Source organism: Micromys minutus, assembly GCF_963924665.1.
Source record: "Micromys minutus genome assembly, chromosome: 1".
In the NCBI taxonomy this organism is placed as follows: Eukaryota; Metazoa; Chordata; class Mammalia; order Rodentia; family Muridae; genus Micromys; species Micromys minutus.
In genome coordinates, this window is record NC_137969.1 from 50385243 (window position 1) to 50403564 (window position 18322).

At 36.5% G+C, this 18322-nt stretch overlaps 1 protein-coding gene and 1 pseudogene across 3 annotated transcripts in view; both read right to left on the reverse strand.

Annotated features, from left to right (window-relative positions):
- Positions 1–18322, reverse strand: part of CCDC85A (coiled-coil domain containing 85A) — a 222439-nt gene that overhangs the window by 33943 nt on the left and 170174 nt on the right. For both annotated transcript variants that reach the window (XM_080942185.1, XM_080942184.1), the window contains exon 3: positions 5287–5363. In XM_080942185.1, coding sequence (XP_080798311.1) covers positions 5287–5363 — 77 coding nt within the window. The remainder of the gene's footprint in view (positions 1–5286; positions 5364–18322) is intronic.
- Positions 14805–15592, reverse strand: LOC308435073 (zinc finger protein 42-like; annotated as a pseudogene). The gene is made up of 2 exons: positions 15244–15592; positions 14805–15166 (listed from the first exon to the last, which is right to left on the reverse strand). The product of its transcript is annotated as a zinc finger protein 42-like (transcript).

Consider the following 18322-nt stretch of genomic DNA (forward strand, 5'->3'; position numbering starts at 1 on the left):
ATTTCCTTTAGACAGGAACAAGTCTGGATTACAATTTTGAGAAGAGTGGGTGGGGCCGTTCCTCAACCGGGGACCTTGCCTAACTTCAGGATATGGTCTCTACAGGTTCTCTCTCCCCTTTGTTGGGTATTTTAGCCAAAGTCATTCTCATTGGGTCTTGGGAATCTCTTGCTTTCCTGGTGTCCGGGACTTACTGGTTGCTACGTCCAGTTCTACATCACCCACTGCTACCTATTTCTGTTAAACTCCCTGACCTTCTGTACATCTTCAGCACATTCACCCACACCTGATCCTACCGCCCTTCTCCCTCTCAACCCCTCTTCTCTCTCTCTCCAGACACTTCCACACTCTACCTCTAATGATTAGTGTGTTAACCCTTCTAAGTAGGACTGAAATATCCACACTTTGCTCTTCCTTCTTCTTGAGTGGTTACTTGTATCATGGGTATTCTGAGTTTTTTGCTTAATAACCACTTATTAGTGAGTTCATCCCATCTGTGTTTTTGGTTTTTAAGGTTTTGTTGTTGTTTGTTTATTTTTTTGTTTTTGGTGTTTTTTTTTTTTTTTTTTTTTTTTTTTTTTTTTTTTTTTTTTTTTTGCTTTTGAGATGGGGTTATCTCACTTAGGATGGTATTTACTAGTTCCATCCATTTGCCTGCAAATTTCATAAAATTATTGTTTATGATAGCTGAGTAATACTCCATTGTATACCATATGTTCTATATCCATTCTTCTGTTGAAGGACATCTGGATTTTTTCTACCTTTTAGCTATTATAAATAAGGCTGCTATGAAAATAGCACATATCCTTTGTGTTGGAGCATCTTTTGAGTATATGACAAGAAGTAGTACAGCTGGGTCCTCAGGAGGTACTATGTCCAATTTTCTGAGGAACTACCAGACTGATTTCCAGAGTGGTTTCACAATCATGCAATTGTACCAGCCATGGAGGAGCATTCCTCTTTCTCCACATCCTTACCAGCACTTACTGTCACATAACATTTTGATCTAAGCCATTCTGAATGTTGTAAAGTAGAATCTCGGGTCGTTTTTATTTGAATTAACCTGATTACTAAGGATGCTGAACATTTCTTTAGGTGCTGCTCACTCATTCAAAATCCCTAGGATGAGAATTCCCTATTTATCTTTGTACCACATTTTAATAGGGTTATTTAGTTCTCTAGATTCTAACTTCAAAAGTTCATTCTATATATTGAATATAAGTCCTCTATTGGACATAGAATTGATAAAGATCTTTTCCCCATCAGTAGGTTGTCATTTTGTCCTGGAGACAGTGTCCTTTCCTTTAAGTATTTTTTTTTTAATTTTATGAGATTCCACTTGTCTATAGTTGATCTAAGAGCCCAGGCCATTGGTATACTGTTCAGGAAATTTTCCCTTGTACTGATGTGTTCAAGGCCTTTTACCACGTTTTTTTTTTAATATATATATATTAGATTCAGCACATCTGGTTTTATGCAGAGGTCCTTGATCCACATGAACTTGAGCTTTGTACAAGGAGAAGAGAATGGATAAATTTGTTTTCTACTACATGCCGTTCACTAGCATTGGTTTTGAAAATGCTGTCATTTTCCACTGGATAGTTTTGTCTTCTTTGTCAAAGATCAAATGATGATAGGTGTGTGGGTTTAATTTTGGGTCTTTGATTCAAATTCATTGATCTACTTGCCTGTCCCTGGACCAATACCCTGCATTTTTTTTTAATCATTATTGGTCTGTAATACAGCTTGAGGTTAGGGGTAGCGAGCGATTCATTTCCTCACAAGGTCTTTTATTGTTAAGAATAATTTTCCTTATACTGGGCTTTTGTTATTCCAAATAAATTTGCAAATTGCTTTTTTCAACTCTATGAAGAATTGAGTTGAAATTTTTGATGGGAATTACATTGATTCTGAAGATTGCTTTATGCAAAATGGCCATTTTTATTATGTTAGTCCCGCCAATCCATGAGCATAGAAGATCTGTCCATCTTTTGAGTTCTTCTTCAACTACTTTCTTCAGAGACTTGAAGTTCTTGTCATACAGATCTTTAAATTGTTTGGTTAGAATCACACCAAGGTTTTTATATTATCTGTGACTATTGTGACAGGTGTGCTTTCCCTAATTTCTTTCCAAGCAGAAATAGGTTACTGATTTGTTTGAATTAATTTTATATCCAGCCACTTTGCTGACATGTTTATCAAGTGTAGGAGTTCTCTGGTTGAATTTTTGGGCTCACTTAAGTATACTATCATATTATCTGCAAATAGTGGTATTTTGACTTCTTTCTTTTCAATTTGTATCCCTTTGACCCCCATTTGTTTTCTAATTGCTCTGGCTCCAACTTTGAGTAGTATATTGAATAGATAGGGAGAGAGTGGGCAGCCTTATCTAGTCTCAGATTTTAGAGGGATTCCTTCAAGTTTCTCACCATTTAGCTTGATTTTGACAACTTGTTTGCTGTATATTGCTTTTACTATGTTTATGTATGGACCTTGAGTTCCTGATCTTTCAAAGATATTTATCATGAAGGCATGTTGATTTTAAATGCTTTCTCAGCATCTAATGAGATGATTATGTGTTTCTTTTCCTTTAAGATTGTTTATATAATAAATTATTTTGGTGGATTTTCATATATTGAACTAACCCTGCATCTCTGGGATGATGCCTACTTGATCATTGTGAATGATCATTTTGATTTGTTCTTGGATTTAGTTTGTAAGAATTTAAATTAGTATTTTTTAATATGGGTATTCATAAGGGAAATTGATCTCTTTCTTTATTGGGTCTTTGTGTGGTTCTTGGCTTCACAGAAATAATTATGTAGAGTTCCTTCAGTTTCTATTTTATAGAATAATCTAGAATAGAGGAAAGCTTTTGTAATAGGATCTGCCTGCTTTTTAAATTCCTTCAGTTTCTATTATTATATCTCCCTTTTTTAATGATTTTGTTAATGTGGATACTGTCTCTGTTTAGTCTGGGTGAGTGTTTATCTATTCCGTTGATTTTTTTCAAAGAACCTGCTCTTGGTTTTGTTGATTCTTTGTATAATTTTGATTTCTACTTGACTGATTTCAGCCCTGAGTTTGATCACTTTCTGCCTTCTACTCCTCTTGGGTATATTTGCTTTTTTTTTTTTTTTTTTTTGTTCTAGAACTTTCAGATGTGTTGTTAACCTGCTAATGTATGCTTTCTCCAATTGCTTTATGAAGGCACTCAGAGCTATAGCTTTTCCTCTTGGCACTACTTTCTCCCTGCTCCATAAGTTTAGGTATGTTGTGTCTTCATTTTCATTAAATTCTGAAAAGCCTATCTTTATTTATTTTGCCCATAACCAAGTTATCATTGAGTAGAGAGTTGTTCACTTTATTTATGTATGTGGGCTTTCTGTTGTTTTTGTTTTTATTGAAGTCCAGCCTTAAGCCAAAGTGATCTAATAGGATACGTGGAATTATTTTTAGCTATTTATAACTGTTGAGGCTTGTTTTGTGACAGATTTTTGCTCAGTTTTGGAGAAGGTACCAGAGGTAATGAGAATTAGGTATATTCTTTTGTTTTAGAATCTAATGTTCTATATATATTTGTTAAATTCATTTATTTCATAACTTCAGTTAGTTTCACTGTATCTCTGTTTAGTTTTTATTTCCAGGATCTGTCTATTGGTGAGAGTGGGGTGTTAAACTCTCTCATTATTATGTTGAGAGGCTCAATATGTGCTTTAAACTTTAGTACTGCTTCTTCTATAAATGTTATTTTTACAGATTTTAAAACATCTCATCATTTTTTAGTTTGTTTATTCATTGTGTGCATGTTCTATATGTAGGAGCATGTCCCAGTATGTGCAGGGTCCCTGTACAACTAGTAGAAGTAGGTTCTCTCCTCCAAGTGAGCACCCAAGAATCAGACAGTGCCTTCAGAACTCTACCTTTACCTAGTCTTGCCTTTCCAGTCCCAAATTTAAAAACAAACAAACAAATACAAAATAACCATCATTTATTCTTTACTCTTTCTCACGAGATGTCACCTGCACTGTACATACTCACGTTTTGGAGTTTGAGAGGACACAAGATCCCTGTTAACAGGAACACTAACGTGTACCTTTTTACATTTCTTTCTCTTTATTTATTTCAAATTTACAGTTTCTTGAGATATGGTGGGCACAAGAAGCTATGTTTTTAATTTTCTTGATAGAATAATGGAAGTTTAATGTTTTCAATCAAGGATTCTACTGCAGTCATACTAAACATTCATTGTAAAAGGAAATATATTTGAAAAAGCAAAAGGATAAAGAAGAACATAAAGAACATATATTCTTAGCCTCATGGAGAGTTAATGTGTCAGTGTGGGGAAATACCCAGGGGGCTCCATCACTCAGAGTAGAAAGGGAGAAGGATGGAGGAAGGATTGTGGGGGTGACTGGGAATGAGCCAGTGAGTGGACTTAAAGTGAACAGATAAAGTAAAGAATAGAAAAGAAAGAAAACAAACCACATTATTATTATATTTCACAACACAGTCTTTTCTGGTACTCTGAATTTGAACATGTCCATGGAATGTGGAAGAAATTCAAGTATGTGTTGCTTTGAAACCCCTTATTAGACATTGAAAGGAGTCTCTGCCTTCTTGTCAGATAGGGAGCTACCCTAAAACCTGCGGATTTGTAAAATTTCTCAACAAAACCTTTTCTTAAAATGACTGCCTCACAAAAAAAGTCTCATTTTTATCAGACTAACAGCTATGAAAACAATTTTATAAGTGAAATATATGATAAGTCATTTAATATCCAGAAAAATATAACTTTACACTTACCAGGGATAGTTAGTGAAGTCCTAAATAAAACCTGCAATTTTTACTGTCTTTATTTTGCTCCACTAAAAGAGTTCAATTCAATCAAGGACTTTCAAAAAGCACTAAGTTAACTAAATCATGAACTCCTACAATTTTATGAAGCTAATAAATTAGCAAAATTTCAACTTAAATGAGTCCCTTCCCACTACCCCCTCCCCAAGTCCACATGCATGATGTGATGGGCAGTAAAATGGGTGTTATTTTCTTCCTCATTATAAACCACTTCACATTCTTATTGATTGCTGTTCACATCCTTCAGTGTACCACTCAGAAATGAGGATGATGGCCATCATGGAACCCCAACAGTCTATATGATGAGTGAATACTTACAACCTTTTATTTATCCTTTCAAGGAAAACGTATAAGTGAGACTTTAAATTTCAAATAAAAGGCATAATTCAAATGAAACTGGCTAACTATGAGCTTCCAGAAGTCACCCACCTGGGGCAGCATGCGATTTTCTTCTTCCAGCTGTCTGACTCTGGCCTCCAGCTGCCTAACATAGGACAAGGTTGATTCTAAAATTAAAAAGAAAGAACTTACATTATCCACATGGTCTTGTTTGGTTTACTGTTAAGGATATTTTTGCTTGATTTATTAAGTAGAACCAAGAGATTACTTAGTCAGTTCTTTAAAAAAAGAAAGACAATTCTATCCAGAGAAACCAGTTACAATACAAAGTTTTGAGCATTATTCAATGTTAACTGTATTAAAGAAATTGTAAATGAGGATGCTGAGACTTCTTGACAAATGTTGAACCTTCTAAGAACTTCTTGGATCACTTTTTTTTGTCCCAATATACCAGGCATTTTTATGATGTGATTTGCAACCACAGTCAGCTTCAATGTTTCCTTAACTTCTTAAACTAGAATTAATGTCAAAAGCAGAGTTCTTTGAAATTTCCCAACAAACATTGATTGTTTAGAAATAACATTTATTCTTCTCACTAATTTATAATAAGGCTTATATATTTAACTTAGGGCTAGACTTCTTTTATTTGGGCTGAGTCTAAGGATTTAAGAATTGTTGCTTCCTTTGTAAGTTTTTTTTTTTTTTTTTTGTCTTTTCCCCTCTAATCTTTAAGTAACTAAAGCAAGAGTGTTACAATTGATATTTGTTTTACATTTTGCAAGGTTAGAGCATGAAAAATGTATTCTATTTCTGTTCATACAAACTCCACATTTTACAGCTTCATGTCATAAGAGGACCCACAACAGGGGACACAGAGTGTGACTGATGGAGACTCTTCACTAAATGACAACATTTAAGTGTCTAATACATCAGTGCAGTTGCATGCTTAGCATCACCCAAGAAGAGACAGAAACATTTCAGGCGTAGTCAAAAGTGCACAGCAGTGCAATCCCTCCAGCACATACCCCTATTTCTAGTTAACACTAGAAGAGCAGACCATGCTTAAGGCTTCTTGATAGGGAGTCTCAGAAACACAAAAGAAGAGCAAAGCATGGAATTTAAGCACATTTAACAGCAAATGCTGAAAACTGAGTAGATGAGCTTAAGCTACTTATATGTGTTAGAGTGGTAATCCAAAAATCATCATGGAAACTATTATTGGTTTTTCCTGGGAATTACTTAAGTAAACTTATCTTCTTATTAACTTAAAGTAAGAAGCTGGTATTTTATATGAGATTCAGTGTTTAATTAACAAATAAAACAAGGTCATTTTGTTTTAAATATATTTAATTATGTTCATGTGCACAAAGATATACAGATAAACCACCCTCAATTACATTACCTAACATATTGACACAATGACCTCAAATTTTTCATACAAGCAGGTGGAAACACAGGGAAACTGAAGACATTTGCTAAAATGTGTTTTCATCAAATCATAATGAAATGCTAACGCTATGCTATATGAACATTTTGAACAAAGAAAAGAGAGAGCACTGCATGATGTAATGGTAAGGTTATAGCCCTATGAGTCTGTCAGCCTTGCTCTGCAGATAAAGATGCAAGGAGGAGTGACTGATTCGCACAGCTCTTCCAATCCAACTTTCTCTTCTAGAAAAATAACCTGTTAAAAACCTTCCACCTTAACAATTGACCAATCATATTCTACTTAAGCCAATGGCAAAAGAATATTTTCTCCATCTTTACCAAGCCCACGTCTGATAGAGGCCTAATATCCAAGGTATACAAAGAACTCAAGAAGTTAGAAACCAGAGAATCAAACAACCCTATTAAAAATGGAGTACAGAGCTAAACAAAAAGTTCTCAATTGAGGAATATCGAATGGCTGAGAATTACCTAAGGAAGTGCTCGATATCCTTAGTCATCAGAGAAATGCAAATCAAAACAACCCTGAGATTTCACCTCACACCAACCAGAATGTCTAAGATCAAAAATTCAGATGTCAGCAGAGCTGGCAAGGATGTGGAGAAAGAGGAACACATCCCCACTGTTGGTGGGGTTGTAAACTGATACAACCACTCTGGAAATCAGTCTGGCGATTCCTCAGAAAAATGGACATAGTACAACCTGAAGACCCAGTTATTCCACTTCTGGGCATATACCCCAGAGAAGCTCCAACGGAAAACAAAGACACATGCACCACAATGTTCATAGCAGCCCTATTTACAATAGCCAGAAACTATAAAGAACCCAGATATCCTTCAGTAGATGAATGGATACAAAAATTGTGGTATATTTACACATTAGAATACTACTCAACTATCAGAAACAATGACTTTATGAAATTCTTAAGAAAATGGATACATCTAGAGAATATCATCCTGAGTGAGATAACCCAGTCACAAAAGAACAGAAACAATATGCAGTCACTGATAATTGGACACTAACCCCAGAAATCTCTGAACACCCCAGAAACAACTTACAGACTATATGAAGTTCAAGAAAAAAACAAAGGCCAAAAAAAAAAAAAAAGAACAAACCATTATGTTTAATCTTTATACACCAAGAAAACTTTGACTATTTCCAGGTTACATCTTGTTTTACATGTACTTTATGCTCATTGTAACTAGTAAGATTTTAATGCATACTATCAAACATTTAAAACAATCAAATACTGACAAAAATGGATTTGTATACTTTTATGCAAAAATTCTTAAAATCTGTACATTAATCATTGTTTTTTTAAAATAAAGTCATTCAATTAAAAAAGTAAAACAGCAACTCTAAAACATAAAAAACAAACAAACAAACAAAAAAATATTTTCTCTATTTTCCCAACGTATAGCTTCATCTGTTTTGCCCTTGTACTGCACTGTCTTTGAGGCCATGAAACTTAAAGCACTGGAGACATGTTTTTGAGATGGATTCTAATAGTAAATGCCACTACAAAGAATTAGTTTTAAACCACTAGCCATCTCTAGTTGCTTTACCTTTGTTTTTTTAATGTTTGATTTTTTTTCAGATGACATACTATGATCAGTTTCCACTTTTCCAAATTCATACTTTTTTCCCTCTCTTTAGGAAAAAATAACAGCTCGTGGTTTGCTAACTTTTGACTTCAGCACAGAGCATCATATGTGTGTGTGTGTTTGTGTGTGTGTGTGTGTGTGTGTGTGTGTGTGTGTGTATGTGTTTGTGTGTATGTGTGAGAATATATATGTACATATATATATATATATATATATATATATATATATATATATATATATATATATATATATATATATATATCTAGAGAGAGAGAGAGAGAGAGAGAGAGAGAGAGACTATATATATTAAGTTGTAGGAAGTTTATACTTTGAGCTAGAAAACCAATTTTTATTTTCTAATTTTCATGATGAATTATAATAAAGCAAGCATGAATGCTCCAAAGTACACACTGAAAATGCAGATCCAGGTATGAAGAGATAAGAAAAGCCTTTAAACTGGTAAAATTCATTTCATAAATCATGTTATAATGAAAGCAAAAAGAAGTGTTGAACTTATCTCTTCAATAATAATTGATCATGTGACTCCTTTGTGTCAGTCACTGTTCTAGTGAAGAGTTTAAGTCATTAGAAGCTCTTCCAAATACAAGATTTGTTTTAGACAACAAGCTGGTGTCCTGGCCCAAGAATTCTTACTTAACCTTTTCACACAATTTTTTTAAATAACCAATAGATATCCCACATGGGAAAAAAAAAAAATCCTAGGGACAAAAAATAAAACAGTATTTAATCTCATTGGATTAGATACTCATGCTGTTGATGCAGTTTCTGTTCAATGAATTTCAGGTGTGAGTAGGCATACACTTTGGATAATATATCATCTCAAAATTTTGGGTTTCTGTATCAATAGCTACTGGGGAAGAAAAACTACCAAGAAAATAAGAAAGAAAAAAAGAAAGAAAGAAGGAAGGAAGGAAGGAAGGAAGGAAGGAAGGAAGGAAGGAAGGAAAAACTAATCCTGTAACAAGGACATCAAATAAAAATCAATCCTTGTTATGTTAATCCTTTAAAATTCCATCACTCATTTATCTCTGAATCATAGGTCATCCAAGCTTGACTAGTGGTAATTTACTAACATGGGGTACAGAATACATGAGCTATTTTTTTTAACAATAAAACAATAGGATAAAGTATAAGAAAACCCATGCCTTTAAATTTTTCATTATAAACTACTTCCCAGTCTCAACAGACTATAAACTCACAAAATTATTTGTAGGTAAAGAAAAAAAATAAAGCCCTCCATTGTCAGAATTACTTTTCATCTCTACTGTGACTCTTAACACATCTGCTTTTCTCAATTAGTCACAGTCCTCATAAGGAACATGAAAAGTCTAAGAGAACTATTTGATAAACATGAGTATTCTTCCTCTTAGAAAGTGCTCAACAAAATTACAATTCAAATTGCTTGTTACTTTATGCTATGGACTTAAAGCCTCTTAAGACTGAGATATCAGTATATAATTTTAGATTTATAGTGAGATACCAAAAGATCATCAGACAAGTAAACTACTATAGAGGATATGTGCATGTGCAGGGTGGGCATAGAGAATATCTGTGTGTTATTGAAGGACCCAGTCTCTAAGAAATCTTGAACCAGCTGTGAAGAAAAAAGTTCAAGGAAAAAAAAAAGTGTATAAAGAAACTCAGTACTGGGACATAGAAATAAAGCAATCCATGTTGACTTCATTCTTTAAAAAGAAAGCCTTGACCTTAAAAATACATCAACAGAACTCATACAGGCCTGAGCACATGTGGAGCCATAGCAAGGCAGACATCCAAGAAAGACACTGTAACTCTGTTGTACATAGAAGAACAGCACAAAAGGGGACTTGTACGTTGTCCTGAAGCTGTTTGTATTTTAATGTTAATTCCACTTCCCCAAGAAGGGCTGACTAGTCATGTGACTCCAACTAAACCTTCCCATTTTAATTAGTAAAATAAAGAAAAGCCAGTGACTGGACTGGGCAAGAGAAGTGGAGAGGGCTGAGAACTCTGAAGAGGTGAGTGGATGGAGGTTAGAGATTATGGCAACATGGAGCTTCCTAAGTACCAGCTGGACCCAGGTGGAATTTACTGGTGTTAAAAAGCTATGAACATTGAAGATTTTATAGCTCTAATATCTCATATAGAAGGGCAGTTTGTATCTTTGTCTATTTGATGCAATCTTGTGTAGAGGATTTGTGGATTGATAGTTGAACTTATAAACCTGTATGCAAAGCTATTGGTCTTTAGAGTTGTATTTGTGTGGGATTTGGGGGTACAGAAATGCCGTGGGGCAGAGGCAGAGAACAGCCAGCAAAAAACCTGCCAAGGGAAGGGAGTTGTGCTGAGGAGTTGGGCTGTGTGGTGCAAGTTGCTCCATATCAGGGTCGGGCCTGAGACGTGAGACCTCAGGGTCAATAAAGAGATAAACCATTTCTATTTTTTAATATATACTGCAACAAGGACTAACTGGTAATCAGGGGAATGCTTATAGCTACACGACCAAAGGAACAGCATCACCCACACAAGATGAGGGTTTTTGCTTTTAACTGTTCTGAAGGTTCTTATTTCTCTTCTTATTCTTGGGTGCTTTTGGTCACCTGGCCCTTGAAGAGCTAGGTCAAGCAAAGGAAATCGATTTTTTACTTTAATAACACACTAGAGATGCTCATGCAGGAGTCACTTCTCTCCAAGTACCTCACTGCTCCTTGGGCTTTCAGGTAAGAGTTCAGAGCTCTCATTCATAATAAGTGTGAGGAACATATGTAAACTGAGTGTGTTATCATACCAGTAATGGAAGCTCTCTGGAGATTGCTGCAAGTTCTAGGTACGAAGCTACACAGCAAGTACCAAGCCATCAGCAAAATAGTAGACTTTCACTGTCAAAAACAAAAAATAAACACACAAAGCCAAACAAATACCAGCAAACACAAATAAACAACTGAAAAAGCAGAATAAAGAAATATATGTAAGAATCCACTATATATCTATGCACCAAGTGTCCACAGTACCAAGGAGGTAAAAAGAGAGCGTCAGACTTTAGCTAGAGTTACAGATAGCTGTGAGCTTCTGGATGGGTTCTGGGAATTAACCATGGGTCTTATGCAAAAGTGCAAGAGTAGTCAGTGCTCTTGCAGTGCAGGCTATCCAGCCCAACATTATATATTTTCCACATGATTCCAGTGTAGACAGAGTGAAATACTGGTTTTCTATTCCTTGCAGTCCACCAACTCCCAGACAGTTTTCACGTGAGAATTACTACACTTCAGAATTCATGTAATACTATATAATTAGTCAGATAATCTTTTTCAAAACTTTGTTTCATTATTAAGACACAAGAATCACCCCACCTTGAAATTTATCATCATACCTTTATGTCAACTGTTCACATAAATCACTTAATACTGCTTCCCCCTTTTCACCTCAATCAAAAATATCTCTGAAGAACCCTGTTTCATAATCAAATATTTTCATTGGACAGTATCTTTTTTGTCAGGAAATCAACCTAAAATTTACGTGGAGCCCATGGTAAGAGAATATGAGCCTCCTATTGTGGTAATTTTAAAAACAATCACAAACCACAATAAGAGTCTCATATTCTCTTACCATGGGCTCCAGGTAAATTTTAGGTTGATTTCCTGACATAAAAGATTATTAGAGGCCAAGGGGTAAGCTCATGCAGTGATTTATTTGTTTTCATTTGTTTTATATTGTTTTATGGATGTAATGTTGAGTTTTGTGGTTATATTATTTCTCTGAGAGAGAATACAAGATTCAAGATTTTCTGGTTGATGACTAAAGAACATGATATATTGGGAGAAAGGTATTATCTTTGTGTTTTTAAAAAAATGATTAGGTTCTGGATGCCTTCCAGAGTTATATGGATCAGATTTGATAGAGGAGGATAACCTGAAAAACAAGATTCAAGAGAGTCAAACAAAAAGATATCTTGATGCTAAAATGTTGTTTTGAGATTTATATATTGCAGAATTTGCAGCTTCAGTGAAGCATAAGAATGCTGAATTGGCCTACTTGGATTCCAGGTCTCAGGGACTGTCAGCCAGATCCAGTAAAGGCGCACATCAGAGGTCACCATAATCCTTGGGTGGCCTTCTTAAGGCCATTTAACTCTCCCACTTTCCCTACCTCCCCAAAGGATATCTCAACACCCATATACAGCTTTAATACATCAATGAAGATTCATCACCCTGATTCCCTGGACATTGGTTTGGGGGGGAGGGCAGGTGCTGAAGGTGGTTGTTTTATAGATGTTTTTACAAGGAATTTAGAAAAAGTCATAATTTAACAGGGAAGAATAGCTAAATTGATTTGTACAGCCATAATCTCATTTGGTAACTAAGCTAAAGTCATATCTTTCCTTGGTATAAATTTTTGTAATTGATTCATGGTTGAAGTTATAATCTTTACATTGGTATAGAATTTATTTGATACATATTTAGGTTTTTATTGGTATAATTTCTTATAGATTTAAAACTGATATTAGTATTGTTGCTTTCATATAGGTATTATACTTATATAACATATTTGGGAATGCAAGGCTTAGACCAAGTCCTATAACTCCAATTATACACTGTTTTTAGTTGACTAAACAATATGCGTTAATAGCTGAATAGCAATCTCATAGTTCTGAGTCAATTAAAAGAGCATTTTTGAAATATTTCAATTAGAAATGGCTAAGATTTAGCAGGTCGGAAATGCTTTGTGTAGATAGTCTTCAAAAGTGTAAGAAGTCCACAGAATATGTTTATGGACATTTCTTTTTTCTTCTTCTTCTGAGATTATGTGCTTTAATTTCCAGGGATATGGTAAGTCTTCAAAGCCAAGTGGCAATTTTAACTAATATGGAATATGCCATTTTCACCAAAACCAAATAACTTATATCGACTGGTAGGTTGAGTTGTAGTTTTGATGGCTGCTCATTTTCCAGACAGTTTACTTTGAAACTATCCAGATACAAATACGTTAAATCCTATAGGGAGAGTTTTATTCAAGGTACCTTTCCCTTTGTATTTAACTGCTCTGAATTCATTCCCTAGCATGCACACAAGTTTATACTATCCATTAAAAACAACAAAACTCTTTATTTATGCATTTCCTCTAGGCATGACTCTTATTGCCATTTCCCTTCGCAGCTTCCTACATTTGCAAACTTTTCCACTGAGGAGATCTAGTAGGATTTAGGTAAATGTTTTTACTGAGTGGACATTCGTGTTAGGAATTGACTACACTCAAACAGAACATCCTCAGTATCCCTGAGGAAATACTTTCAAAAATGACTGAAGCACTTCTAAAAAACTTGCAAAATAAAAATTACTAGGCCCAGAGTACTGCACAAAATGTATGGGTTTGTATCCTTCCACAGTATTCAGACATTAAAACTTTAACTCCTAGTACCTCAGCACAAGAATGTGATCTTATCTACAGAGGTATTTATAGATAATGAAGATGAGGTCTTCAGGGTGGAGGGCTACTCAGCAAGTAGGAAGAATGATGCAGTAAGCAACACGCTGGGTGACCTTCTCCTTTGGACAGGCAGCTTCTTAGCTCCCACAACTACAAGAACATACATTTCTGGTGTTTGAGGTAGTTTTTGTCACTGTGGACTTCAGAAATGTAATAGAGAATTTTTGGAAATATCAAAATAGCGTGGACAATTCTCTTTAATGGACTGGTGTCTCAATACTGAATGCTAGTAACTCTCTTTTGGGAAAGTCTCATTCCCCAAAAGCCCTGGATGAGCTGACATTTGATGTTGTGAACCAGGCTGATCTCAAAATCACTGAGATCTGTCTGCGTATACTTACTGGATGCTGGGATCAACAATATACCACCCCACCCCACAGAACAATGAAATGCCATGTCTCTCCTTTTTATGAGGCAGGGTACCCCTATATAGTATTGGATGACCCCAGAGCTTGACTAGGCTGGCCTCAAACACAAAGACCTGCCTGCCTCTGCCCTCTGAGTGGTATGAAGCTCTTCAGATGGATCAACTTTATTATATAAATATTTACATTTAACTATGATTAATATAATTTGATACAATAAGGAAAACAAAAAAAATCAATACTGTAAGTTCCCACTTATTTATGCTGCAGTCAAAGCTCCCCATTCTTTAGCATTATCTCATTTGCCATGAAGTACATTTGTACAGGTAAAAGCTAAGCAATTAAGAGTTGCATAATCAAAAACAAATAAGTGATTTTCTATGAAGTATGCAAAAAAATCACATATATTAGTACATATATTAAAGAGTATGCTTTTTGAACCGCTTTCACTATTGACTTTTCTGTTGGAACTCCGCTATGGAATATTAAAAAGCTCTTAAAAGTGTATAATGAAGTAAATAAAAAATACAAGAATAGCTTCCAGAGTTGCAAAATAATTTTAGACATAGAACCCATCCCTACAAATAATAATCCACAATGCAAGTATCCCCAGCGCCCCTGTCATTAAGACTGCCCAGCCTGAGGATAGTCTGTGTCTTGACTTTAAGCTCTTCTTGCCTGCCTTTGCATGGGTGAATCATCAGGTTATCTAACTGAATAAGGTTCTTCTCTCAGCCTCAAAAGGACACACAAAGAGCTTCTCCCCGGTGTGGATGCGGACATGGGTGCGCACATTGAAATCCAGCGAGAAGCGCTTCCCATAGCCTTCAAAGGTGCACTGAAAAGGCTTCTCTCGGGTATGAACGAGAAAATGCCGCTTTAGTTTAGAGCTCTCCATAAAAGCTTTCCCACCCTCTGTACACACGTGCCGATGGGGACCGTGGACAAGCATGTGTTTCCTCAGGGCCGTTTTATCCCTCAGCTTCTTCTGGCACCAGCTTGAGGACACTCCAGCATCCATAAGGCACCACAGTAGACTGCCCTCTGGCTTCTCTCCAGTAAAGCCTGCGACTGATTATAATAGGATAAATCAACTTAAGAGGTTTTTGCAACAGGAAGCTCCCTGCTTCTCATGTACTCCGAGTAACCAAGTACTGAGTTTGCTCCAACAGTTTGCTGAGGTACCTCTTGCATAGTCTCCCTTTTCTCTTCTTTTATGCCCTTTGTCATGTACTCCAAAGAACATTCGAGAAGGGAACTCACTTTCGGAACCTGTTCTGCTTCCTCCAGGCTTTCAAAGGATTTAAACAGTAAAAATTCTTCCAAAATGGGTTCAGAAAACTCACCTCTTATGATGCACTCTAGGTCTCCTTCAGGGTAGTCATAGTCCTCCGTCTCAAGGTTAATCTCATCTTCTTCATGTATGGTGTATGTTACATGGGGAGGCTCCACTCTGGTATTCTGGACTGGCCTCAAGTTGTCTTGTTTTAGGGTCATTCTGTTGAGGGTGCTTTCACCCTTTCTGGCCTCTTGTCTGCCATTGTCTTCATCTGTTCATTCATGTTGTCTTAGCTGCTTCCTTCTTGAACAGTGACTATGAATCACTTCCAGGCAACACTGATTCACAAGAGTCACCCCAGGTCAACACCTGCTATGTGGTCAGTGGTGGTTGATGGAAAGCTGAGGAGGCAACACGGTGAGAAGGTTGGCTTTCTTCCATGTCAGGAGCTGCAGGCTGCACTGTACACTCACTCTGAGAGAAAAAGCCTGCCTTCTTCGCCACGCGTCCCAGCACTTAGTTCATTTCTCTAATGTCCCAGCGATGCGCTCTAATTATTATTTCCTACTTGTTTGCCTTTTTGAAATCTCTAGAAGAAACTCCACATTTCTTTTTTAAAGATCATTTGACTTGAGACCTGTCTGCTCCTGACAGCAACCCTTCTTGGAAGAAATTGAGCATCAATGTAGTTGCTCCAATTATGGCGAGACAGCCACTAGGCAAGAACTGCTTCAATTCATCTACTGTCCAAAATGGGACATATTATGCAGAGTAGTCAACTGATAATCTTTGATGAGCCAGAATTCTCAGCCGTTCAAAATTCTGCATTATAAAGGTCTGTCAGATGATCCTGGGCGAGAAGGCTGAAGAATGGTTCTCCAAAGTTTTGGGGAATGGGGAATTGTCCAGCGGATCAGCAGTCTCTATAAGATGGCTAAGTTTTAAAAGCTATGTTTTATGCTTCTCATAATTTCAGGTAATATTACTCATTCTCAGATTTCTGACAGAGTTGAAGATTATTTTAGTCTAATAGCCTGCCCTGGCTTAATTAACTTTGAGAAAACATAGTCACTAGATGATTTTGAAATGGTAATAGTTATTCACAGCTTACATTTGAAGGAAAGATTTTTTGTTTGTGTTTGTGTTTTTTTTTTTTTTTTAATTAAACAGAAAGCATGAAGTGTAGGTTGATGTCTATATGCAGGTGAGGGCTGGCACTAGTTAGGTCAAGGTGATACATGATTGGACTGCAGAAAGTGGGGCAACGACAGTTTTTGTAAGGTGGGGAAGAGGAGAAAGGAGGAGAATCAGCATGGAAAATGAAGATGACCCATCTCCATCCCCGGGCATTTGAGTAGAGATCGGTAGTTGTGTATTCTTCCTAACTCATGGATTTCTATAGGTCAATTTATCTTATCTAGGTGGGTGATTTATATCTTTGTCAACTGGTTATAAGTAAGCTTATTGTGTGGATGGATTGTGGATTGAGAATTTAACACATAGATCTGATTGATAAATGATTGATTATTGAGTGATGATTTTACCAGGCTATAAGGAATTTGAGGTAAAGTCCCTGCTGTCAGGAAGACAGCTGGGAGTGGGCGGCTTGCCGACTGAGTGGTAGAGAAAGAGACTGGGATCATGGCTCCACACTGGAGAGACACCTGTGAAGTGAGAACCCTGCTGGAGTGAGACCACATAAGGTGGGTAGCAGAAGACTCTTTTTAATATTTATCGGAACATATGTCTATATGTCAAATGATTATTTTCTCCAAGCCTCAGGCTCAAATTCACTTTTTCCTGGCCTGAAAATGAGAGGTGGGGTGTTAGCCATGAAAAAATGATGGAGCCCTGGGAGAATCCCCCCTCGATAGAATTGCTACCCCTGTGGTACGAAAGCCTGCATGTGAAGCCCACCTTAGTCTCTTATTCAACCAGGGAAGTAGCAGAAACCAGGTCCTAACCAGACACTGGTCTCGTTACCAAGGCCTCTATATCTATCTTTTATCTATTGCTTGTAAATCTGGCTCTTTTGATGCTGTTTAAGCTGTATGGACCAAACTAATCAAAGTTGCAGCAAGAGTCCACTAGCCACGTGACTTCTAGTCCATCAACCATCTCTTCAGCAAACCCCAAGCTCCCAGGTCACAGTTTGTTGGGGTCCACTACGGTCACAGGTTTTTACATACTCCTAAAATTGCCTCAGAACCGGCAAAAGGTGTTTTTTATTTCCCTGGGAAGCAAATGTCAACCTTCTACTTAAATTTTGTATTAACCAGAAAAGTACAAATGATTTTAAAATTCACTATAATTTAATGTTTCTATTTTTAAAAGTTCTTGTAAGAATTGGGCCCTTTCAGATTTGCCTCATTCAGACAATCCTATTGGCAGGCAGTCTTGAAAATAATAAAACAACCCATATAACCCACCAAATGAAAACTCAGTTATTCTAAGTAGGTAGAAGGTATAGTTGAATTTACCCCATGCCCAACACTGTCAAGCTAGTTCACTCACCAGAGACCTACCAACTGCACACTGAGCTGAGGGACTTACTTTCAGAGGAAACCAGTTTTATTGGCCTGGCATTCTATTAACTGTTAAATCTACCTTAGCCAGAAGTACTCTCCCCATCCTGCTGCCTAGGCAAATGTTCCCTGATCATCCATTAGCAAGATGAAAGGTAGCATTCAAGGAATTAGAATCACCAGAGCCTAGAATAACCTTCTTTGTACTGGCATAAAGCATGTTGTGATGGTGTTCAATGACAGCATGTGGAAATGAAGCAGATATTCAGTGGGAGATGTTGGAAGGTACCTTTGACACTTCAGATCAATATTTTACATGTAAGTTTGTCTAACTCTCTATGGCCCTGTTAGTTTCCTTATCACTTGCCAAACTGTTTTGCATTGGATGCAGCGAAGGCTCGTTTTCCCAGTGTAGGGGAACAC